At 38.9% G+C, this 25,876-nt stretch overlaps 2 protein-coding genes across 2 annotated transcripts in view; both read left to right on the top strand.

Moving 5' to 3' along the window:
- The first annotated feature begins 346 nt into the window (after positions 1-346).
- PPP1R3D (protein phosphatase 1 regulatory subunit 3D) lies at positions 347-5,798 on the top strand. The gene has a single exon (XM_082326235.1). The coding sequence runs from the start codon at positions 1,059-1,061 to the stop codon at positions 1,980-1,982; it is 924 nt and encodes a 307-aa protein (XP_082182361.1). The 5' UTR covers positions 347-1,058; the 3' UTR covers positions 1,983-5,798.
- A 4,873-nt stretch (positions 5,799-10,671) lies between these two features.
- Positions 10,672-25,876, top strand: part of SYCP2 (synaptonemal complex protein 2) — a gene marked incomplete at both ends in the record, with an annotated part of 29,090 nt that continues 13,885 nt past the window's right edge. The window contains 22 exons of the mRNA XM_082325696.1: positions 10,672-10,695; positions 11,378-11,518; positions 11,761-11,893; positions 12,833-12,954; positions 13,547-13,571; positions 14,517-14,602; positions 15,460-15,548; positions 16,115-16,149; positions 16,772-16,914; positions 16,993-17,045; positions 18,064-18,109; positions 18,365-18,460; positions 18,945-19,005; positions 19,561-19,709; positions 20,589-20,663; positions 21,155-21,310; positions 22,406-22,505; positions 23,735-23,853; positions 24,275-24,370; positions 24,501-24,573; positions 24,678-24,735; positions 25,478-25,599. Of these exons, the coding sequence (XP_082181822.1) occupies positions 10,672-10,695; positions 11,378-11,518; positions 11,761-11,893; positions 12,833-12,954; positions 13,547-13,571; positions 14,517-14,602; positions 15,460-15,548; positions 16,115-16,149; positions 16,772-16,914; positions 16,993-17,045; positions 18,064-18,109; positions 18,365-18,460; positions 18,945-19,005; positions 19,561-19,709; positions 20,589-20,663; positions 21,155-21,310; positions 22,406-22,505; positions 23,735-23,853; positions 24,275-24,370; positions 24,501-24,573; positions 24,678-24,735; positions 25,478-25,599 (2,002 nt within the window). The remainder of the gene's footprint in view (positions 10,696-11,377; positions 11,519-11,760; positions 11,894-12,832; positions 12,955-13,546; positions 13,572-14,516; positions 14,603-15,459; positions 15,549-16,114; positions 16,150-16,771; positions 16,915-16,992; positions 17,046-18,063; positions 18,110-18,364; positions 18,461-18,944; positions 19,006-19,560; positions 19,710-20,588; positions 20,664-21,154; positions 21,311-22,405; positions 22,506-23,734; positions 23,854-24,274; positions 24,371-24,500; positions 24,574-24,677; positions 24,736-25,477; positions 25,600-25,876) is intronic.

Here is a 25,876-nt window from a genome sequence, read left to right as displayed (position 1 = left end):
TAACCACCGCATTTTCTGCCTTTCCTCCCCCGGCCCCTCGCCGCCGCCCGCCGGCCCCGCCGCCCCCGCCCCTCGTACCTGCCTCGGCTCGGCCGCCGGCAGCGGGGGGGGGCGGGCGGCCTCGGGCGGGCGCTGCGCAGGCGCGGGAGGGCGCGGCTCGGCGCGTGCGCGCTCGGTGAGGGAGGGCGCGCGGCGGCTGCCGCTGCCGCGGGGCGGAGGGGGGACGGGCCCGGCCTCGCCCTGCCTTGCCGCGGGGCGGAGGGGGGACGGGCCGCGCAGCCGATGTGGGCCGCGGAGCCCCCAGACGCGGGTCCCTCCCCCTCCGGCCACGGTACCGAGCCTGCCTGCGCAGCCCCGCCCGACAGCCTCCGCCGCGACAGCCCCCGCGCTCCCTCCAGCCTCTGCAGCAGCCCCGGGCTCGGCTCCGGCTCCCTCCCGCCCGACAGCCTGCAAGCCTTCCCCAGCCTCGGCAGCCCTCGCGAGTCGCCCAGCGTCCAGTGTGACAGCCTGGAGTGTCCCTGCTGCTGCTGCTGCTGCGGGAGCGCGGGGTCGGCCGGCGCCTGCGAGGACAGCCTGCAGGCCCCTCGCACCGCCTGTGGCGGCCGAGGGGGCTTCGGGGCGCACCGCGGCAACCCCCGGGCATCCAGGGACCTCTCGGACAGCCTGGAGTCCTTCCAGCACGACAGCCTCCAGTCACTCTCCAGCCTGTGTGAGAGCTTCATGTCTGCCAGCATCAAGGGCGATAGCCTCGAATCCCTTTCCAGCCTGAGCAACGGGTCCAGCGGCCAGCACAGCGGCCTCGAGTTTACCAGCCAGTGAGACTGCCTTCATCTCCCCATACACTGCACTAGCCTCTGGTTCACTTCCAGCTACTGCGAGAGCTTCACGGTTCCTGCCCTTTGCTCAGCAGGCTACGTTGTTCCAGCTGATTTTTACTGCATCTGGTGCAATAACGTCAAATACTGTCTGTGGCTGCCGTTCCCAAGTTACGTGCTTCAGAGAGGCAGTGCTCATTATTACCTGCAGTGCTAACGCTTATTTTTTGTCACCGGTTAAGAATGGAGGTACGTGGTCCTCGGAGGAATCCCAGCTACCTCTCCGATCTCTATCAGAACATGTTACGGGCTGAAGAAGCACTGGGACGAGGGCAGCAGCAGCCCCCAGCAGTCTGTACAAATAGCAGCATGACTCTTCGGAGCAGTACCCCAGCCAAGAGGGGCCCCCAGCCAAATACGCTTCAGAGCAGCACTTCCTCCAGCTGTGACCCGGCGTTACGGCCTATCATACGCCGCCGAGCGAGGTCTTTGCCTACATCGCCTGAAAGAAGGAAGCGGGCAGCAGTGCAGTGTCAAGTTCCTGGATGCCAGAGTCGTACGAACCGGGTGAGATTTGCTGATGCTTTGGGCTTGGAGCTCACTGAAGTGAAAGTCTTCCAGACTGGGGAGGATCCATCGATCCCCTTGCATGTCCTTTCCAGGCTCTCCATAAACTCAGACCTCTGGTACAGCAGCTCGGACTTGGAGTTTACCATGCAGTGCTTGGTCCCTGACTTCCAGCAGCCTGCAGACTGTATGGATTTCTCCTCCCGACTTCAGGAGCAGCAGGTGTGTCTTGAGCGAGTGACCAGCTCAGATCTGGGGCTCAGTGGCACCATCCAGGTTCGCAATGTTGCTTTTGAGAAGCAGGTATCTGTGCGATACACCTTCAACCAGTGGAAAAGCCTCCATGAAGTGTGTGCTCATTGGCACCGTAGCATCCCTGAGAAAAACGGCCAGGATCAGGTTGATGTTTTCACTTTCTTTCTCCCTGTGCCTCCTTTCCTCCTTCAGCTGTGCTCTGTAGTCCAGTTTGCAGCAAGGTACCAAGTCAATGGCCAGGAGTATTGGGATAACAACAGAGGTGAAAACTACAGTCTTACCTGCCGGACTCACCCCCTTAAGATGCCTAGAGAATGTGAGGAGAGCTGGATCCACTTCATCTGAATGAAGAAAGTGGATGCAGAGCAGCTTGTCAGTAGTCTCGGTGGCACTCTCTTCCTTGGCATGGCTCCTATGGCAACAGTCTCCTTTTTGAAACCCGCCAAACCTGGCGAAGTGTTCCAGGGCAGGGAAGTAGCCAATGATCTGTACAAACTGTTCTAAACCTCTCAGAAAAAAGGGCCAAAATGTGTATTGAGTTACAGCCGTTGAAAGCCCGAATGATTTCTTGTGGTGTATGAATCGGTGCAGAATGGTTCCAAGGGATGATGTCAGACTATCAGAGAGCAAAACAAGACACTTCATGTTGCTAGTAATATTCTGGGTTACATAGAATATTTGTAACTGATCTATTTTACCATTTTGTACTGTCTATTTTCTAAACGGGCAGTGTGGCTTTACTGGTTTTGTTTCTAACTGTCTCACCAAGTCTGGGCACTGTTCCATTTATGCATAATTTGGATGGCAGACACTCTAGGGAAGTGCTTGTGTTTTTATATATATATTATTAAGACTCTAACCATGTTAAATATTTCCATTAATATTTGGGTTGGAAAGTCATTATTATGAGCAAAACATACATGAAAACATCCCATCAGCCCCTCTGTTTCCCTTAAGAAAAGGCACCATTTATTTTTTTTTTTTAAATCGCTAGTGTTTGCTGTAGGCAGCAGGAATGATTGTTACCAAAGTTTGTGTAAGGCCGATCCTGGGAAGTTCTCATCTTTGTCAGGTGATGCACAAGTAAGCTTTTTCTCTAGGTGGTGGTACAGGAATTGTCCTTTCCTTGTGCACCTGTTTTTACTAAGGGCAAGTAGAGCAATTTTGCACTTGTGTTGCGATTACAGTTGGAGATCTCAAAGCACTATATGAATGCTAATGATCTTACACTGTTACCTGAAACAGGTAAATTTATAAGTCAAGAAATGGATATGAGCAAGATATAGATATAGATATAGACATAGATATAGATATATTTTAAAAAAGACAATACAGGGAGCTGGTTACAGAGCCATGGAGTAGTACACTAGAATCCTGAATCCTGGCTATGTGTTCCCCAGCATCCCGGTACTACTGCAGTAGTACCTGTGAATTCTTTAATCAACTACTTCTCATTATAAACCAGTTGAACTCCAAGACTGCGTCCTTTGCAACAGAAAGCGGGAACTTCAAAGCAAAACGATGGTTTTACCGGTAAACTGATACGTACATGGACCCATAAACAGAATCACTTCTGCAGCAGGGAGAGCACAGTAACAGTTACACAGAGTCTTCCCATGCCTCTTGCTCTGCTGCTTTCATTCTGTGGTTTTAGTGTGGTTTAAGATTAGCAACAGGCTTAAATCTAGTAAGTAAAAGATTGTCCATGATTTTTTTTATACATATTCATCACTGCATGCAAGGTTTAGCTTTATACGTGCAGCATAAATTTTCAAAACTGGCTGCCTGGATATATTCAAGAGCTGCTTTTTAGAAGGATTATACTATGAAAATCGGGCCACTTATTCAGGCATCTTATTTTGGATTGCTGCTTATTCATCAAAATCACAAGTTGTTTTTAAAATCACAGTTGTAAGCAACCCACAGCCAAGTATATATTAGTCCAGAAAGTGCTGAGTAATTCTGGAAGCGTGGAAACCCCAAGAAAATTAATGTGTCTGGCAACTCAATGTTACTACTTGGTTGTGATACCCACTCAGCAAAGCCAGGATTTCAAGTGAAGAAGCTGCCTGGTTCCATTAGTCTTTGGCTTTCAAAGGAACCGAAGTCACGAATGATGATTCTATGAGCGGCTGAGCACCTCTTGCAGAGTACTGAGAAAACTCAGTCCTATTTGAAACCATTGAGAGTTGACTGTGTTATCTGCTTTAACGTTGTACTGGAGCACTGTGAGGTTGAACATTTAAGTTGAAATTGTTTTGAAGGAGTAGGTGAGGCTGAGGTGCAGTCGCCAGCTACGGAGAGGAAAGAGCGCTGCCTGCTTTCAATCCACCTGTGTTGTTTTCTGTATCTGGGTTAGAGGAGTGACGATTGCCAGTCTGGCAGCAACTCTTGTCTCCTAGAAAAATCAGTGCAGGGAACTGGAAGCGTAGGCTTCCTCGTATGGCACAAAAAATGAGAGCTCTGTAAGAAGGGGCGCTATCTAATCGTAAGGTTTTTTTGCCTCCTATGGTGGGCTTCATATGACTAAATAACGTATGATGATATAGGACATAACATATTTGAACTGGTCAACCTGTGCTCTTCATAGTCAATGGAGATGTTTTCGCTATAGTTAGCAGACTACCTGTGGTGTGACAAACTGTGTCACTCTGCTGAGTGCAGAGAGAACGCTGCGGGACTGGTTCTGCCATACTGAAATTCTCAGCATTAGTGCAGATTGTGCCAAATTATGCCAGAGTCTAGCTGTCGAGTTAGACGAGCTGAAACACGCCTTCAGTGACTGCAGAAGAATCTTTCTTGGCATGAATTGAAATTGCATACCCTTACTTTGGTGAAACTTGCTCACTTAAGGAATTCCATTAAAGTTTATCCGCTATTGTTAAAGTCCATAGAAGTGGCATTTTATGTACTTGTCAGTGAAGTAAGAAGAAAATGAACACACGCATGCACAGAAGCACTTGTGCTGAATAAAAGGCACTGTTTTAAAGTATTGTTCCCCCCTCCTTCCCCCTCCCAAATTACTGTATTTCTTCCATCAGCAAACCCACTGAATCGCCTCTTAGCACACCATTAAAAATCACTCTCTTATGAGACTGGTATTTGACACCAGTTTACAGTGGACGTTGCTGGAGCCCAATGCAACACTTGGCTTACTGGCCATCTTCTGGGAGAGACTCATGTGCTAGCAAATGTCAAATCTGAGTGTTATCGCAGGCAGGGACAGATTATGTAAAGCTGAGGCTGTCAGCGTAAAGGTTAATGCCGTGTATACTGCGGTGTCAGAGAGGTGAGAAATGAATGTCTCAGCAGTGTGAGTTTGGCTTGTATTGTCTTCCTTCCGCAGCCTCTCAGGGTATTTGCGTGTGCAAAATCTTCAATGCTAAAGCACTGTTCCAAGTTTGCCTTTTCTCTCTTTGCTTGTCTTGCACTGCTGGAGAAGAATTGACAGTAGCTGTTACTAAACCAGTTGTCTGGCATTGCTGACTGCGGTTGAGCAGGGCTACCTTGTAGCAGAACTGAGAGTATCTGGGGATTAAGCTGTCAAATGGTCACACACGACTACTGGCGCCTGTCACGGGAAAGATGAAACTTGCAGGTATGTTTTCCTGTCACATTCAGTAGTGAACATCAAACAAACAAAGGATTCTAGTTGACAAAAAAGGGATTAAGCCATTAAGTAGTGGTGACACGCACCTGTCGTGAAGGTAAACTTACACCCACCTTTGTAAATTCTCAGGACGACTGCTTGCACTGTGTTCAAATTGAGCACTTCCCTTTTAATGAGGATTTTCTAAAAGTGAATTCTTCACAAGGGTTATTGCCATATAATGCACTTTTTAAAACCTGTATTTATTATAGTCATACAATAAATTAATGTCTAGCAGTCCACAGTTTCAAGGTTCTTCCAAGCATGTTTTTTAAAGAAACATATGGAATCCATGTAAATGAAAAGGGATCGTCTTTCCTGATTAAACGTCTTGTCCAGAACAAAGTACATTACACAGTCTATCAATAAAGCACATATGCTAGACAAAAGGTCGTTTTCTTTTAGTGGAGAGCTGTACAGTTGCAAAGTGCTTGATTCATTTTAAAAAACAATAAAAAAAACTATGGCTATTGTAATACAAAAGATTGTAATAAAAGCTTTTCACAATTTTATGTTGGTTTTGTCCTGTTAACAGTTAAGAAAACTCATGAGGCAACTTAGTGCTGAGTTGCCACTTACACAGCAGCACACTCGGGAAAGTAAGGTGGGTTTGAGTTGCTGAAAAACAAACAGCACGTGATAAAAATACAGTGATTAGTCTGTACAGCTGCAAAAATGACCAGGCTGTCACTTCTTATATGGAATTCGCTGTCATTTCACCTCAGAGATCTGTGCATGCAGCATCTGCAGATCTAATGTTGGGAAAAGGCACACTGCCAGCTGATTCTAATACGGTTTCGTGGAAAAGAAGAGAAAGGGGTTGTCTTTTAATAGCGCTTCCCAAAGCTGTGCTAGGCTGTACTTAACTCATTCATTTCAGAGCCTCACAGTTGTGTTATTTTCTTCCATTTGCTCTTTCCGTTTTCATTGCTGCAGTCTCTCCTCTCAAACCATGTTCTTTTCACCCACAGGTTTCGTGAAAATACCCCTACATAGGGTATGTTAAATGAGTGTCCATCTCTACAGCAACTCCGTCTGGAATGCATCTCCGTCAGTGGCAAGCATTTACTTGATACAGTTCAAGAGTTGAATAATCTGTTGCCAGGTTTCTTCTGAAGCAAAATGGAGACATTTAACTAGAAGACATAATTCATAAAGACATACATTACCCCTTTTTAATCAGTGTTAGTAACTTCAGCACTGCATTGTCAAAGTTGCTTGGGGGAAGGATGATTATTGCAAATCACAGTTTAAATACATAGGAATGTCTATATTATGCTAAGTTGTTTAAGAATGTCAATGTCACTTTTTATTAGAGAGTATAGAGATTATGTGTTATAGATATATGCACGTAGATGCATAAAGGGTGGTGCTTTTAGAAAGCATGGTATTATAATATCTTGTCTTTATGACTCTTGTTTTTCCATTTTCCTATACTACTGATCTGATTCAGAACTAGCAGTAACACCTTAATTGTCATAACTTTACTCACTAAAGTAGAGTATTAAGCATCACCTGGAAATAAATATGGTAACCACAGTGTAGACTAACCAGGAGACCAGCAAAGAACAAAGATAGTGGTCTTTGATTTTAACAAATCATTTGAAAACAAGGTGAATTTGTTTTAGCCTCGGGGGTGGGGGTGTGTGGGGATGCGTGTAAGAGTATTTAAGAGAAGGACTGGCTTTTGCTGTGAGCATCCAACCATCAGGTTTATCTTACAGGTGGTTAGTGTTATTTCCAATATAGGTGTTATTTCCAATATAGGTGTTATTTTTACATTTAGTTTCAAAACCATAGTTTCTTTGTATTTATCTTAAAATAAAAATAAATTCCAACTTGTAGTAATAGTAATATGCTAACAGTCAATCGTAACTACAGTACTTAATTTAGTGTATTGTCAGTGCTCAATATAATGTTATATGTACTTTACAGCATTGCCTGGTAAAGACACAGAACGGCAAGTCAAAATGATTAGTCATTTGTCAACATGAGTCTAATGTTAGTACTGACTTCTTTCCTGATTTGGCTTTCTCCTTATGATCTCAGATCTGCAACTATTTCAGCTGACATTTGATATTAAAACTGTTGGCATCGATGCTTCTGACCCATCTCAGTTCTACATACAACGGCAGCTGTGCCGAAGATTGATTATATCGACCAGTACAATGTTTTCCAGTACCTGTAACGAAGGTAAATATTTCTGCTACTGTAGTGAAGAAAGGGTCCCTGCATATAGTGCTACCCTACCCTAAAGACAGTTTTGCTTCCATTTCCTCTGACATTGTTAAGTGTAGTTGCCATATCTGTGGCCCAAATAGTTTCACTGCTTGTTCCAGACTGTTTAATGCATAACTTGATGAAAATTCTGTTTTCTGTTGACCTCCCTTCTGCTAAACCAAGCAAAATAGACATTAGAGAATGAGAAATGAACATACAGTAGTCTCCCAGTCACGCCAGTACACTTAGTGCCGGCGGGAAAGTGTATGATCCGCTTCTCCCGTACTTTATGGCTCGCTTTTCTTTTGCCGTAGAATGAGTAAGGCTGTTTTCTTTACAAAATCTGAAAATCTGTGGATAGTCTAAGCCTGTGTGTATGTTAATGTGACTGGTAAGGGAAAGCATCAAATGCAAATTAGCTTTTATTACTTCTGCTTCGTATGATGAAAATAATAGAATTCAGTTTTTATACAAAACTTCTGATGCTTCAAGTACCTCATGCAAAGTTTTGTCCCTAGTAGGCTTCTCAGTAAAGCTGTACTTCTACAGATCTGCTTCAGATCACCCACTGCCTTCTAATAAAGTATCCCGACAGCGAACGTGACAGCAGTTAATCCCTTTAGCCAAACATGCCTCCTGCAAAATGCTCAGCACTGCTCAGTCCTATGGGATCAACTCCTCAGTGGACATACTCCAGTTCTCATACTTGGCATTTTCTTGAATTACACTGACATCTGGTGGTATTTAAAGTACTTTCTGTACAGTTTTTTTGCCTTTTATAGTATTGATTTATTTTCTTTCTTATTTTAGAAAGTCAGTGGTGTTATTTTATTTACAATTGCTGCAGGTTTATCTGCTGTGAAAGGCGATTCTTCTCCCAGATGCTCCGCTATCGCTGCTTATTCTAGGTGCGCATGGAGAGGCTTCCTGATACTGCGCCGGAGTATGAGAGATTCACGCTAGATATTATCACCTGTATTTGTGATACAGGTGATAGATATACCAGTATCACACCCGTACAGGTAACCCCCACTTAGGAACGGCTGGATCTCATTAAACACCTCACCCAGTTCCCTCTGTATAATAGAGACCACAAATGTCAGTAGAAGCCCTTTATCAACAGGCCTGTAGCTGAGTTTCTGTATCTGTTCTACCTACTCAGGCACTTGATGGTAGTGAAAATGTTTCTGAATAGAGCATACAAATGAATTACATTGGCTTAGCAAACTCACGCCCAGTAACTCGTCTACACTATGCACTGAACTTAGTGTTCTAAATACCGGGTAATGATGACAATTTGAAATATAAAACAAGTAGAACAGCGGAGGTCCCGTGTAAGCAGGCGCAGCCCCTTCACAACACGACTAGGTGTTGCACGTTAGTAAACCCACCCCACGGGCCTCTCCTTGCCCCTTGCAGGCGGTGGCTTCCCTTTCCTCCTGCCCTCAGGCCGCCCTAGGGCCGCGGCTGCAGCCGTTCCTGCTGCAGGAAACACCCAGCAACGCTTCGTACGCTTCGTGCGCTCCAGCGGGACGGGCGAGCCGGGGCGGCAGCCGAGGGCGCCGGGCCAGCAGGCCGCCAGCCCCGCTCGGCGGGGAGGGCAGGCGCCCCACGGCGGGGGGCGGCGGGGTTTTTTATAGCCGTTAGGGCGGCTGCGGCCCCATCCACACCCCCACTCCCGAACGGGGTCAGAATCACGTAGCGGGAGGCGGCAGCGGAGCCGGCGGCAGCTCCCGGCAGCCCCGGCGGCCGGCCGGAGGCAGGCGGCCTGAGGCAGGCGGCCTGGGCACGGCGCCGCCTCCTCCGCGGCAGCTGCGCGGCTGGGCGAGACCCTGCCAGGTGCGGAGGGACGAGAAACCGGTGGGCGGAGCTGCCTCACGGTAAGGAAAACCCTCCTCCCGCCCCGCACCTCCGGCGGCGATTGGTCCGCATGCCGTGCTCGCGGGCAGCGATTGGCTGGAGGCTGCGGGCGCTGGGGGTGATTGGCCGGCGGGAAGTGGCGCCTTTTTCTGCTCCGGCGGTGAGGTGAGGGCCGCCATGCTGCGGGGGGCTTCTGTGCCGCCCCGCGGCCTGCTGCTCTCCCGGCGGGGCGCGCCCCGCTGCTGAGGAGCCTGGGGGCACTACGGGGCGTTTTCTTCTCAGTAACAAAGCTCTTGGGGGAGATGCTAGTGACTACGTGTGTTTCGAGGGCAGAGGTCTCACTCCCTCATCGAGAAGGAGGCACCTGGAAGGGTTTATTTTTTCTTCTCTGGCTTGTCTTACTAGGCAGGTGAGGAGGGAGACCTGTGAGGTGATAGCAAAGGCTTCCCCATAGGCTGTTGCGCTCTTGTATTGGAAAAAATAATAAAAGACCCAACCTGTATTTGTTATTTCTGTATTCCTTAGGAGTGCAGAAATGACTAGTGTGTGTTCCCAGTCTCTTGTTCTGCTGAAGTTGTTCCCTGTTTTTAATCATTATTTCCCTTTGCTTTGTCTAATTCTATGTAATTTCTGGGATGGGGAGACCAAAACTGCACATGGTAGGTTGGTTGATGTAGATTAATTTATACAAAGCATGAAAAAGCTTGTTTTTTTACATGTTAACTCTGAAAACAAAATACTTTTATCTGCTTTTGAGTATTAAGACAAATTTTCAGAAAACTATAATTTTGAGATCTTGGGTTTTAGTGGTAATAGTCATCTCAGAGCCCATCACTGTATGTATAATTAAGGTTTTTTCCCTGCATGATTTTATCGCATTTTTCTTAAATTATTTAATCTACCATTTTATAATGAGGCCCTTCTGGAATTCTGCTCTTGATTCTACGTATTCTGAATAACCTGGTGTTGATGGTGTAATTGGCCATCTTCATGCTCTTTCTCACTGAGGAAATACCGAGAGTCTGCTGCAGGACCCTCTGTTCCTCCATTGCCAAAGTTGATTGTTCCACCCACTCTTTTTATTTTAAGCAGTTGTTTATCCATGTAGGGATGTTTCCTTATATCCCCAGTTAGTTTAATTTCTAAAATGGTATTTATACTAGTGACAAACTTTGAAATTTGTAATGTATTTTGACCGATTACTGACATCTTTGCAAAACCTATTGAAGTCTATGTCAGTGAATTGTGTGTTGGTCAAGTGATGATTCTTCCCTTCTTATGCAGCTGAGTAGATGAATTGCAGAAATGGCAGCCAGGAATGAGATACAGGTATGTGCTTATGGACCAGAATATGAGTATAGATTGTTTTAATTACTAGCTTAAAGCAGTCCTGATATTTACAAGTAAAATTTGCAGTGTGGCAAAGAATGTGGTAGAAAGAAATTTTCCTTTGACGTAGGTTAATGCTAAGTAGCTGGCTAGAAAGCAAGACGAATTGGAAATTGTTATTGATGAAAATAAATTATGTGCATTTGACATATATGTATCAGTTGGGATGATACTTAAGATCAAAGTGGTGAAATCTGGTTATAATTGATTTAGAAAGAATAGAGTGGCAAAATAATTGAGGAAGGCAGTAGTCCTCAAATATATTAATATCTTTTAAAATCACTAATAGATAACTTAGAAATGCAAAATACTAAATGTACTAAGGAAGGGATATTAACACAATGAGCACTTATGTAAGCGTTTATTTGTAATATGAGGAAAGAAAAACCATTCAGTTAAGGAAAACTGGCAAATAATTCAAAACTCATTGAGTAAGTATTTGCATGATTAATGTATTAGATATGGTGTTCTATACTTCAGGTTTTGCATTTAATGATTTTGTGATTCAAAATATTTGCTTAGAATGCAACAGATGATTGCATAAAACCTACGTTAAATCTTGTTGATTCAATATTGGTGTTAAGCACACAGTAATACAGTTGCTCTGTTTTATTGTTGACAGTTTGAAAAGTTAATTGATGAAGCTACAAGAAAAAAAGATTTCCAATTATTAGAACAATTTCTGGCAACAGAAGACTGTGAAAATGTCTCTCACAAATGCAGCAAACAGTTTGTCAACAAATTAGACAAGCTTCTGTGTCGGGTAGTGTAATCATTACATCAGAATCATCTATACTGTCATTGTAATAGTCTGAAAAACATTTTTTAATTTGGCTTGGTTTATACCAGCAGTTGATTTGAGAAACTGAAATAAAATTTAAGAATGAAATTTCTACTTCAAGCTGCAATTAAGGTGGCTCTTGAGAACAAAAAGGCATCTGTTTAATTAAATACAGGTTCTTCTAGAACTGTACACTAAAGCTTATGTTATAATTTCAATTTCAGGAACTGGACAAACAAGAAGTCAAAAGCATTTCCACTTTACTAAATTCTATTCAGAAATGTGGGGAAAAAATCAGCATAGCAGGAGAAGATGGGCTTCCAGCAATGATAAAATACGGTCTTATTGGAAGGATAAGTAAAACCATAAAGCATACATGAACTTCTAAAAAAAAAATAATAAGAATAAAAAATTAATAAAGCGTGCATAAGTAACACTTCAGTGCTGAACAGCTTGGTATTCGATTTGGTCCTTGCTTGTTTCTGAATTAAGAATTTCCCATAACTATGCAACAAACATAATTCAGATTTAAATGTTCTTTGACAAGTGGCTCCTTATGAAGTGATGCTGCTCTACCACAGTGAAGGGTTTGCAAATTATGCCATATATAATTTAGACATGCTTACAGCAATTGCAACAGGATGATGTCTTTTTATATGAACTTGCTGTACTGCTTTTGAGTCAGGAATTGGAATTTCCTGGTGCCATTTAGTAATTTTTTTGTTAATACTCACAACAGCAATATTGTACCTGTTCTTTCAACAGATTATAGTGCTATTCTGATTATTTTGTGTTATTTCAACCTGCATGTTAAATACATTAATCATTTGTAACTCAACATAATAAATATACTGAAAAATAGGCACCAATCCCGCATTGCTTTCAGCAGAGATTTCACTGAAGAAAATTAATGACAATATCAGATGAGTGTTACTCAATTGCCTTCTCAACTGCTTTAATAAAAAAGAAAAAAAGTGTGATGATAACTTCATGCTTATATTCACACCTACAAACACACTTTTTCTTTCAGCCGTTATCCATTTTCAGCTCTTTTCTCTGTGATGGCAGTTGTAAAATTAGATCTCTAGTTTTTGTGTTAGAAAGTCAGCTACAGAAATTACTTATATTAGTTTGAAATCACCTACATTTGCTTAGTGTGAGTGAAAAATTTCAGTCTGGGGCTAAAGTACACTCGGCAGACTGGTAATGTTGCTGCTGTTTTAATCTTTGTATAATTTGTATGATTTTACTTAAGTATAATACAAACTATTGTCCTTTTTCATGCTATTAAAATAGATTTATTTTCTCTTTACATGGTTAATTGGTTTGAAAAGTTAAAAGGAATTTTGATCCTCGGAGGAAATGAAAAGAGTGAAATGCTTACAAGTCTGGCTGAAGATTTCTTCAACATATTGCTGGTAAAAATATATTCATAATAAACTACATAGTGTGTATTTGTCAAAATAATTACTGGTTTAGCAACAAAAAGACTTTCAAATGTCCTTCTATTTAATGTCCTTCTATTTAATGTCCTTCTAAAGTTAATGTTACAATGGTTTCTGAAATAGTTTATAAGTCTTTGGGAATAAATAGTTTGCCTTTATTTGTACTTGTTTTCTGTTCATGATTAGCATCATGAAATAAAATTTAAAAAACCCAACAACGTAAGTGTTCAATGAACAAAAAAATTTCGTCTTGGTCTAATTTTGATTACATAAATTATTGGTATGCTAATCCCAGGATGCCAAGTTTATAAGATGTGTGAGTTTTCTTCCATTCATAAAAATTTTTGTAATTGGGGAAATAATTTCCATAAATTTAACTGAAATATAATTTTGTGAAACCACATGTGGTATTAGAAGAAGTCTCTTATGTTCTTCATTAAGGATGAAATAATTTTAAAATCTTAAATGCTTTTTGATTACTTGCTTTAGGTACATGTTACCTGATTTTTATGCTGTAATATTTACGGTATCAAAATGATGTGTTTTGTTTTGGTTTTTATTGTAGGCTATATGTGATAGCAGACCTCAAGGTGAGCTTAAAAAAAGTGTACACTAGATATGATAATTAAAGTGTGCTGAAAGAGACATTTTAAAGTTATCAGTGTTAAAATAACTCTCGCTACTTGTGGAGCCATCTTGAGGCAAGGTAATTCTGAGAAGAATGTGTATAATGAGGGTGGTGCAAAGTTTCTTGATGTAATGTAAATATACCACCAGATCTACATGCTTCAGATAATAAACTGTAATAGAAAAGAGCTTGTCCTCAAGAGGGCTGTTCTGCAGACAAAGGACTAAATTTCTCATTCATGTGAAAAAAGCTTGAATGTCAGCTGTAACTTTGTTTAATTTGAGGTTGCTCTGCTGACAGATTTCCTTGTAATTTGTTGATGTCGGTAATAAAAAAGCAGGGTAGCCTAGTGTCCTCAGAGATGGCAACTGAACTGAGTTTTTCCTAAAAAGAATGTTGTTTCTCAGCTACTGTTACAGCTCAGCATAGCACAGGAGTCCTTCTTTATTGACCTTGTTATGAATATCACGCTGCTCCTACCTTTCAGTATAGCACTATGTAGAAAGTCGCTACAGACCATTAAGCTGTCACGATCAAAATGAAAGATTCATTTCTTTGTCCCTGGGAAGATAAATTCCAGGGTCTGAATTGTATCTCAGAGAGCTAAGTTATAGAATTGATCTGATTATATTTTAAAAATAGTGATCTCATGCCCAGGGGACTTATGCAGTGATGCACAGGAATAGAAACGTCATAAAGAGCCATAGTTACTATAAATTGAAGTAACTATTCTGTCTTGCATTCAACCATGAAGCTTAAGATGTTTATTTCTAAATATCAGTAATCCTATATAGAAAGGAAGGCACACTATATTTTGTTTCTAAATGAAAATGAATCTTTTTCCAAATGCTGATGAGGGAGCACCCTAATGCACTCTCAATAACTTTATTTTTTTCCTGTTCGTTAGGTAAAATGCAAATACTAGAAAACTTTGTTCTGAGAACTTGTACCCTCATTGCTGATGTAAGAATTAGTATTTATGTTCAGCAGGAGGTAAATGTTCTTCTTTTTAAGCAACAGTTTTCTGATTAGTGTTTTAATAGACTTTGTGAAGTTAGTAATTTAACTGTACAGATGCTGTAAAAAAAGAGAATATTGTAGTGCTCTAGTATCAGAAGGATGATTTAATGTTTCTCTGGGAATGTTTGTTGTCATTTATATGTTGGGGTTTGGTTTTTTGTTTTGTTTTGTTCAGATTACTGACCTGTAGTTTTTATTTTGGACAGTAAATTACAAAACAGTGGTATTAAGATTCTGGTGAGAAAGCTGTACAAAAGTGTAGGAAATAATATGCTCTATTACAACCGCCATAAATAGAATTAAGATTGTTGGTTGTAAATTCTTTAGATACTTGCAGGAAGTTTGTATACCTTCTATTATACTGCAAATTTCTCCCATTTGTTTTAGTAACCTCAGGTTGTCAGGGTTTTTTTCCTCGCTAAAGAAAGGAAAAGTTACAAAAAAGTCTTCTGTAAAGGCCACATCCTCAAAGGAAAGGCTTTTTAATGCAAATTTAAGGTACACTTTAGCTCAGCAATCAACTGCAGACAGAACTCTAGCTTTGAAAGTTCTTTTTCTGTATTTAAACCTGCAGATAAGAAACATAACTTTTAACAGCTGATGATCACATTAAAGCTAATGTAATTCATTGAAATTGAGGTAGTTGTATTAAGATAAATAACAGTTAAGGTCAGATATAACTCATTGTCTTTTCTTGTTTTGCTATTATTTGAGCATGTTATTTTCTTCAGTGGTATGAAATATATTACAAGGGCCCAAAATAAGAATAACTTAAACTTTAACAGCTTATTTTATAGTTAATCTTACTCCCTTTTTTCCACTCTTCTTAGGTAGTAAGAAAGCTTAACTTAATGCTTGACAACGTGCCTCGAGATGCCAGGAAAAAGATATTTTCTACAAAAGAAATGTTTCTTGTCATGTAAATAATCTTCAGTACAATTTTTATATCATTACATCATTTGCATACTGGGAAGGCAGTTTTTACTAAGGCTGTTTATAATGCATGCAGATTGGTCCCTCTTTAACTCACTTTTGCATTTGCTATTGCGTTGCCAGGGGTAGTGGCTGTGGGCAGGTATTCTCATGGGTTCTTCTCCATTACAAGCCTAAATTTACCTCTTTCCCGATCTGGGTTGGGCTTCTTCTCATCCCAGTTGTCTTAAAAATAATTAAACTCTTATTTATAAGAATGTATGTAAAACACAGTGAATCAGTCCCTGGAAGATCAAGCTATTCATGGCAGCAATTTTTTTACAGCATTTCAAAAAATAAATAGAATAAAAATTATATATATTAGGTGATTCACTTCCACAGCAGTACTTTCAGATGTATATCCTTAGCGTAACAGACTTACCCCTTTGAAGTCTAACAGCTTAGTGGAATCAGGGTTTCATCTCATACATTAAAAGCTTGTAATTAAGTAAACTTTTCTTCTCTGCTTTGTGTTGCTGTTGTATTTTGATGAAACGTTACTTTGTTTGGCAGGAGTGACATGGGGAGGAGAATTTTGGATGCTGGAGGTGAGCATGGGACTCAATAAACAATTTAGTATTGAGCTTCTTAAACATTACATGCAGAACAATTAAAAATCCAGAGAAGACATTTAGAAGCTGCAGAATGTTGCAGTTACAGTCCTCTGAAAAATACAAATACTGCATGAAAACAATTTGCAAACTGGAATGTTTCATATGTATGCAGTGTATGGCTAACTCTTTGAAGTTTTCAGTCCTTTCTTCTCTAGAATATAAGTTTTAAAATAACAACAGCTCATAAGGAAGTCACTCACTGAGGACAGTGAACTGCTAGCCATGTTTAGTAGTACTGTAACTTCTCTCGGTGATCACTTTGGTATCCAACAATTTCCCAGTTCAGACAGGTGAAAGTTGAAAACTTATCTCTTGTTGTCCTAGTGTTGCTCTGACATTCCTTGAAAGTTTGGTTGAAATTTCATATTGAAACATAAGTTTTTTAGTCTTATTCCCTTAGTTCTTTATCTATGTATGGGTTACGTACTTGGATATTATGTGATACGTAATATGAAACATTCAGCACTGCTTATACCAGTTTCCTACGTAATAATATTTTTTTCACATCAGTAGTATCTTTAAAACTCATATTCCTATAAAATGTATTACGCTGTAGACTACGACCTGCAAGTAGCCATTACGGAAGCTTTATGCAGAATGATGTCAGAGAAACAAAGAGGAGAACTGGCATGCCAGTGTTTTTCCATGGAGTTTGTGTCCAATGCATTTAAAGGAATTAAAGATTCTGAGTTTGAAACAGTAAGTCCTATGAAAAATATTTCCAGGCAGGTAAACTTCCGTTTTACAATTTTTTAAGAACTGTCTGTGTTTTGATAGGATTGCAGAAAATTTCTTAACCAAGTGAACGGCATGCTTGGAGACAAAAGAAGGTAAAACAGAATTTTTTTTTAAAGCTTATCTATTTTCCGCTTTGGATTTTATGGCCATTCATTGGGACTAACCTTTGTATCACAAAAACTGTTTTGGGGAAACTCTGAATTAAAATAATACAAGCAAATAAGACTAATATTGCTGTGGTATAAAGTCAAGGAACCACACAGAGCTAAGATATTTTTAAAATATTAAATAGTAAAGAAACGGAGTAATACCATCTTTTGGCACATTGTCACTGATACTATCTTCACTATCACGATGTTAATTTTATGTAATTCCCATATCTGGAAAAAAGTCAAACGTAATGTAAGTTTCAGATTATTAGATAACAGCTTGAAGAAACTGTTCACTAAATAAAGAACATTCATTTGAAAACATTCTTAAACAATATAAGGTGTATGCTACACTTCCTTTAATAAATGTTTATAAGGAAATAGTTTTTGTATTCTATTTAGTTCTGTTGCAAAATCCTGAGATGCTAGTTAATTCAATAAGCATATCATCTAACAATAGCTACTACTCTGTTGGTATAAATTCCTTTATTGATTTAGGATATTTACATTAAGATAATGATCAATGAGAATATCTGCTAGAGAAATAGGACACAAAAAGGAAGGGAAAATAGGAGCTTTTTTTCTTAATCTGTATGATCACATGCTCTGCACGTTACTTTTATATGTCATGACACCAGAGGTTGTCTGGTATGTCTTTATATCAGGTGTAAATTCAGTTTGAATACCATTCTTAAAATGTCGGCAGATAAGCTAGAAGTATGAACGTAGTGACAAGGTCTGAGACCACTGCCTTAACTGTGAGGATATATAAAATTTCATGTTATTTATCTCCTTTGCGGAAGAAGTGCAGTCCAGTGACTGCTCTTTTGATTGCTGTGATCTCTTAGTCTCTAAAGCACAGAAGTTTTATGGTGAAAACAAAATCCAGTTGCTGTGTTCAGATATGCAAAATTTATTTACAGCATTTTAGGATACTTGACAAAATGTCCTTTTCTTACAGGGTTTTTACATATCCGTGTTTATCAGCAGCTCTTGATAAATATGAGGTAAGTTACAGGCTTAATCATATATCCACAGATTTTAATTTGTGCAGCTGAAGAATTTCTTTGCCTTCTAGTTAAGAAAAAATAAGGATCAAGGAAGAAGAATGATTTTTTTTTTTTTTTTTTTCTCCCCCCCCCCCCCCCCCCCCGGAGTATACAGATGTGCATGTATTTAAAGTTTGTCAGACTGTAACACAAAGCCCGTTAGCTGGTATAAACCACTGCTCTTACTCTTTTATCTTAATTCTTTTGTTTTAGCTACAGATACCATTGGATGAAAATCTTGAAGAATTTTGGATTGATTTCAATGTTGGTAGCAGAAGTATATCTTTCTATGTGGCAGCAGATGATGCAGTAAGCTAATTTTTGTCTGTCGTACTGGATTGTTCTGAGGCAGCAGATAGACATTCTTTCAAGCGTATCAGATTTGTTTCCCCACATCAACATGTGGAAGTTATGTGTGCATCCATAGTGTGAAGGGGACAAAAAAAATCTAGACTTGGTGTACATATTTAGATCAAACAATTTCAAAGTAATGACTTTCTAAAACTGTTTGCCCACAGTTTAATGTATGCACACATGAAAAAGAAGCCATTTACAAAACTGCACTTATAATTTCTGTAGATGAGACTCAACAGTTTAGATTAATGACTCCACCAAAGCTCTTCTGAAATATTGTTCACTGTTATCAATGAAGCATATGTTCATTGTCACTCCTTGTAACAGAGGATTTAAAAAGTTGAAAATTTGTCCTCGTTGAATAACTTTGATCACTGCACTTCATTTCATTGTAATATAATGCTTTTCTAGCTTTAAAAATATGTATTTTTCATATAAGGATCATCAGTGGGAAACAGTCATTATACCAGAAGAAGAGGTAGACCTGTACAGCCTTGAAGGTATTGGCATGCAAAAATGTGACCTTTTGTTACACACTAACTTGGATTTTCAAATTGATTCACCCTAAAGTACTGACTCAATTCTCAGTAAAGCAAAATTCCACTTATAGTATTATGGGTACTGTTTATATCAGGGATAAAATTGCACTGCAGTCACGTTTGCATTTTAGGCATGCAGGTGTGATTTTATTAAAATAATTTTAAAATAATATCTTATAGTTATTTCAATGCAAAACAAGGCATAAGACAATGACATTTAATAATGTCGCTTTTAAACTAGTTAGAATAGTTTTGTAAAAACTATTGATTTGTCTTCAGCTATAGTAAATATCCTCCAAAGAAAATTCTACAGCAAAATATACAGCATAAGTATTTCTAAAAGATTGAATCTTGAATTGTTTCACTAATAAAATTTATTGTAGGTGAGAGTGAATTAAATAAAATATCTTAATAGCTGAGCTGAAGAAAACAAGTAAATTTCATGTATTTACAAACATTAAATGAGATGTTGTTAAATTGTAATGAAACTACTTTTCAAATTTTGTTTTTGTCCAGAAAAAGATTCAAAGAAATTATTAACAATAGAGCTAAAAAGCCCAATGAATGTGGGTAATCAAGAAGGAGAGAAATTTTTTTTATGTTTTGATTCTATCTTGGAAATCAAAGATGTAACCAGAAAGATCTATGGATTTAGTAAATGTAAGGTAAGATTTAAACACCTTTTTGAATAGTTTTTAATTGATTCAAAATAAATGTCTCATTACCATATAAATGTCGTTATAGCTGTGATTATTGGTATCTATTTATACTGAGAGTTTCTGATTAATATTGCTGCTACAGAACAGCATTTCTCCCATAATATGTTAAGCTTCGGTAAAGATGCCTAATGAGGATGAGAGGAAACGGCCTTAAGTTGCGCCAGAGGAGGTTTAGATTGGCTATTAGGAAAGACTTCTTCCCCGAAAGGGCAGTCAGGCCCTGGCCCAGGCTGCCCAGGGAAGGGGCTGAGTCCCCATCCCTGGAGGTATTTAAAAGATGTGTAGACGTGGTGCTCAGGAGCATGGTTTAGTGGTGGACTTGGCAGTGCTGGGTTAACGGTTGGACTCGATGATCTTAAAGGTCTTTTCCAACCTGAATCATTCTATGATTCTAAGATTTAAAATTAATTGCAACAAAAATTAACTGGCTGGAAGGGGATCACCATAGCTTAATGTCAAGTTTTGCACATAAAATTTTCCAGAAACGCAAGAACTGGATGCTTACAAATATGGAAGTCTTTCAGAAATGAATCAGAAACTATCTCATCTTGCACTGTGCTTTACACTCTTATGAATTTACTCATTTAGTAAAAAGTTTTTAGCAATCCATAGCTTACTCCTTACTGGTTGTAACAAACTACTTTGCCCTGAACTCTGACTGACTGAGAAACTCGTGAGGCGTGGTACTGCTATAAGCTTGTAGAGTCTATTTTCCCCTGATTTCAGGCACTTATGATCTCTGACTTAAATATTTTCTTTCTGTTTCTTGTTTTAAAAAAAGTGAGCAAAGTATATATTTTATGTAGATGGTTACTCACTTTGTAGGGCTTTAGTAAGAAGCAGTCTGCATCAGTTGCCAAAACAACTGTACATGTCGTCTTTGATGAAAGCGGATCACAGGTATTTTACTTCAATTTGCTAAGATGGTTGTTTTCTTGGTTACTATATTTAGTCTGATTATTAGCTAATTTATGACCATTCACCATAAAAACAAGGACTTTTAAAAATGCCAATAAGTAAAGATAACTGCAAAACCAGTTAAGTGATTTCTGGTAAGTATGTATTGTATATTTGGGGAGATGATAATATTTGTATCCAAATAATATTAATAATTAATATCAGAATACTTCAGACAAATATACACAGGGGAAGTTCTTTTATGTGACTTGTGATTTGGTAACCCATCCTTGTTAGTGAAAACAACAATTAAGTTGGATGCTTTTCAAAGTAAAAGTATCTAAGGTCTGAAGTTAATCAAAATCTACAGTGAGGAATGTGTTACTTGGGGTAAAGAAGTTGCTCTGTGTGTGTTTGTATAAATAGAAAATATAAAACATAATAAAATCCAAATATTATATAAAAAAATATAAAAAATCAAAAATATCGTATAGGTTCTGGTACCAGAAAGTCAGTTGTCACCATGTTTGGACGAAAAATCTGAAGAAGAGGAGAGACCCAGTAAGTACAAAACCCAGCAACTTCCTGGAACTTTGAGGACTCTGAATAAAAGTAACAGTCAAGAAAAATGCAGAGGTGGTTCCTCCAAGGTAAGTGGGATTATCAAAACCGAAAAGGGTACATCAAAAATACAAGTCAATTTAAATATTTATCATATTCTATAATATAAAACCTCTGTTATTTAACAGTTGGAATATAATTAATACAGGGTTTGATTGTTTTTCTTATGACTTGACACTAAGCTATATAAATCCCTTTGTAAAAAAAATTTCTCATTATTATGTATTTTGAAACTGTGACAATCTGACAAAAATAAAAAGCCATTGTTAAGGGCCTTCAGACCATTATGCTCTGAGAATTATCTTTAAAGAGAAACGTTTTCAAGACATGCTTAGATCTCTTAGGTATGCGAAAGTCTAGTATAGCCTCTGGAGACTTACCCTGGCGAGATCAGCAATAGTTAATAGCTGTAATTAGAGACAAGTCCTATAGGCTTGGCATTCACAAAGACTGATGATTACAATAACGCATGTGGTTGTCAAGATGAATCCTGTATCCTGGTTATTGAAATCACAATTTCAGGGGCTCCTGCTATGCATAGCTGATTCTCTGGTTTAAACTGAGAGGAGCCCAGTTCGTTAAGCCTGGTGTTTCTTTTGCCCCACGGTCATTCTAAAGTTATAAACGTATTATGGTTATGCTAGGACTAACTACAGATCTGCTAGGGATGGGGGAAAAGATGAAGCAGTGTCACCATGTCTTCATCATGTAATAGACAATGCAGTGCATGTCTTGCTAGCAGTACTCCAGTAAACCTGTTCCTGAGGTTCTGCTGGTTTACAGCTTATGTGATGGCTTTGCAGGAACTCCTGGGAATCATCTTGGTTACTTTGATTGTTAACAAGGGACAGGATTTGTCCATACTTTATGGAATTAATTTAGAAAACAACAATCACTGATCTCAGTTTAAAACCATTAGTTTTAAGTATTACATAATTCAAGTATTTTGGTGAACTAAAAAGGGAACTGCATAAAAATCACATTACATTGATGGGTGCAGCAACAACAATTGACATTCCAATAATAGAAAGTGTCAAAAGGCTCTTGGAAATAGATTTTCTAAAATCTTGTGTTGCCATCCTTAGATCTGTGTATTACGGTCAAGTTTTTTTCTGTTCCTCAAGGTAACTGCATCTTGTAAAAGGAAAGTATCTGAAGCATCCGTGCTTATTCCTGGAACTACAAGGTTTTCCACAGGGAGTCCGCTGGTATTTGTTAGCACACGTAAGTTTACAAGTAATTTCAGGGTAAAAATATGCTGTAAATACTAATAAATCCTTGTATTTCAAGGGTGAACTGTGATCCTTTGCAGACCTGGAAATGAAAAGTAGACCTTATAAAATCTCCCTAGCAGGTGCTTTAAACTTGAAATTTTTAAACTGGGCCACTTGCTACTGGTCGATAGACATGATGCAGGATGGTAGCTGCAGGTGCATTCCAAACAGCTGAAGGCCACTTATCGTTCTTACTGCTGCTGTCAGTCAGCTGTTTGTGCTGGAGCAAGCTGAGAAGTCAGCAATTGATTAGAAGACCTAAAACATAGGTGATTTTTCATCTCTCTCCTCATATGCTCTTCGTTTAAAGAATTCACAGCAGTTAGTGCTTTTGTAGCAGTTGCAGTGGAAAATCGGCTTTCTCCAATGTGTACATCTCTCTCTTGCATTTTACTCTTCTCTAGAAACTGCGTGTGTTTCTTCAAGGGGCAGGTGATTATATGGCTAGTGAGCAAGGTGGGATCCACTGCAAGACTGAGTCACAGGTCCAGTGCTACTGATGCTTACATCAAAAGCGCTTCTTACAGAGAAAAGGATAAGGAAGAGACTTTATCACAAATAGGGAGTCATCACTTTCCTACTGTAACAGATATTTAATACTTTCTACAAGGGAGAGATTTGTAAGACAAAGACCAGTAGAGGCTGGTGACGCAACTAATGGCAGAACAGCATGACTAACAAACTTAATTTTCTTGCCTTTAACTGTCCGAAGTGCATCAGTATCCTTAGTTATGTATGTCCATGTATCGCATAAAAATTAGGAGTAACAGAGGCTGGAAAAGAAAGCCTTTTCAGATTAGGATGGAACAAGACAGACGAATTCTGTAACTTCTTTATTTGGAGCATAACCACAGAGTCCATTCCAACAAAAATATATTACAGTGAAATCTTTAAATGGGTGACCAACTGTTTTCTGCCAGACCCAAGCTGTAAAAAAGCATTGCTTGCCTCCAGACCTCCACAGTCTATGGGCTCATTAACCTCCATGTGACTTAACTGGAATCAATAGAATTATGAAAGGTACATAATGAGTTGATATAAATACTAGCCAACTTTTTTTTGAAGTTTGTGGAATAGATGTGATCATGGGCAAAATTCCTCATGTTGATGTCACAGACAGCACAGTAATCATAACAGAAGAAACGGTGGAATTCTAATATGTTTCTGGTTTGTTTTCAGCCACTCCTTGTAAAGGACGATTTAAATTGCCTTTGGAAATGATAAGCTCTGCTGAAAGGTTTAACAATAATGCAATAAATGAGACCAGAACGAAGAATTTCTATCAAGAACCTACTGGAGTATGCATGTCATCTGTAGCTAAGTGTTTTACTTAGAATAACATTAATTTCTATTCTAATTTACAGCATTGGCTTTAGTGCATTTTTGATTAGGCATTCACTGAAATCAAACAAAACTACGTAGATGTCACTGAACTGCAGTTTGAGTATGTGGTTTTTTGCTTCTGTTCCAGTTGAACAAAGACTTCAAAGTAACGTTTTTATTTTATTTCTGGTTCTAAATGTCTGTCTTAGTCAGATTCAGGTCAAATCCAGGACTATGGGATTCTGAAGCATTTTTTGATATAGCCATGCTTTAGAAAAAGGCTTTAACATATAGAATGTGCAGTTTAGAATATTTGAAGTGTTACTTTCTAGGAGAATTTTACTTCTTTTGCTTTTATGGATTGTAATTGCCAGTGTTATTTATTGTGCTTTTTAGAGTGGTCAAAGATGTACACTAGAGAATGAATTTTGTGAAACAGAACAGAAGACCAGGAAGTCCAATATCAGAAATGAGGCAAAGCTACCTGAAAAGGTACTGGAATCAGCACTTCTATGAAATGAAAAAGTAGTTTCATATTTTGTTAGGGAAAATACAAGTTTATGAGGTTATACTGTTTATGGTCCTATGCTAATATTTTCTTTCGGATGTTATCCCACTGTAGCGAGTGTGTGCTGAAGAAGTTTTAGAAATGATACAGGAGGCAGAAATTGAGGCCACACAAAAGCAAACTTTAGGCAAGTAATTTTACAAGTGTTGATAGTCCTTACTTTTAAAATTATTTCAATTTCATCCATTTCTTTTGTAATAATAAATGATACCAAATTAATGTCTCATTTAGATGAAGCATTAGATATCGTTCCTGATTCTCAGCCAGTAGGGAGAAGCAACAAACCTTTGTAAGTATTGGGAAAGAATACCAAGTCACTGTTGTTGTCACTCACTTTGAAGGGAGTATTTTCAACTATTGCCAGAATTGAGATTTTGTTACATAGTTTCAGAAAATGCCAGAATTTAATTGTCTTGTCTTCCCAGAGAGTTGCATTAAGAACTGTTTGCTGTGTAAGTCAGGTCACTTTTATTATGTAGTCTTATTTTTTTATTCTGAAATTCATGGCACCAAACCAGCACTCTTATATGTATTTGCTAAGACTACTTCATGAACAGTACTATTCCATTGTCTTAATCAAAGAATTTCAGTTGGTGAATCTGTTTATGAAAACAGTACTCGTTAACAAGATCAGAGTAGGAGTTTAAGTAAGCTTTAGTAGTAACACGGAGAGTAATTCTTTCAGATGACATCAGAAGGTAAAATGGCATATGGGTTTACGTAAGTGAACTGTGCCATAAAAAGTAGTAGATTTGACACACCACAGAGTTATCCAGGTTCAAGGTTTAATGATGGCCATAGGATACTGTTGCCTTTTTGAAGCTGACTTAAAAATATAGGTTGTTTCTGAAGGTTTGCCATTTTACAGTGCGTTGGTTAATTGAACAATGGTAGCAGGCTTAGGTACCAATGTAAAAATGCATTGATATCTACAAGATATCACTATTTTCCTATTTTGTGATGCATGTTTATTATAATTAAGAATCACTTTCTGCAATTCACCAATAATAAGATGGTATTATCTTTGTTAGGCTGCCTGGTCTTTTGGAGAGTTCTTTTGATAAAACCAAAACATGGAAAAAAAGAGCATGCTCTGTTCCTGAGAAGAATATAACAACTGGTGACAAGCAAAAGCTAAATCCGTCGCTGGCACGTAAGTCCCATACAGGTTATGTTCACACTTTAACTGTTAGTGTTAAAAATGTTTCAGATGAATTTTTAACGTACAGCTCTGCGCTTTTTTTTCCTGTATTCATTTCTATTGTTAATGAAAGAATTGTGAAACAAAAAGCTTTTTATTCAATTTTTTGAAGTATCTCTCCAGATAAACAAAGAAATTAAAAAAGAGAAGAAAACTAAGAAAATTAAATTGATACCATGGGGGAAGAAAACTGCAAAATCCTTAGTGGACAGTTAGAGTGTTAATCAAC

This window comes from Platalea leucorodia, assembly GCF_965183815.1.
Source record: "Platalea leucorodia genome assembly, chromosome: 13".
NCBI classification, from domain to species: Eukaryota; Metazoa; Chordata; class Aves; order Pelecaniformes; family Threskiornithidae; genus Platalea; species Platalea leucorodia.
Note: the sequence above shows the minus strand (reverse complement) of the source record. Positions and strands in the feature narration are given on the sequence as shown.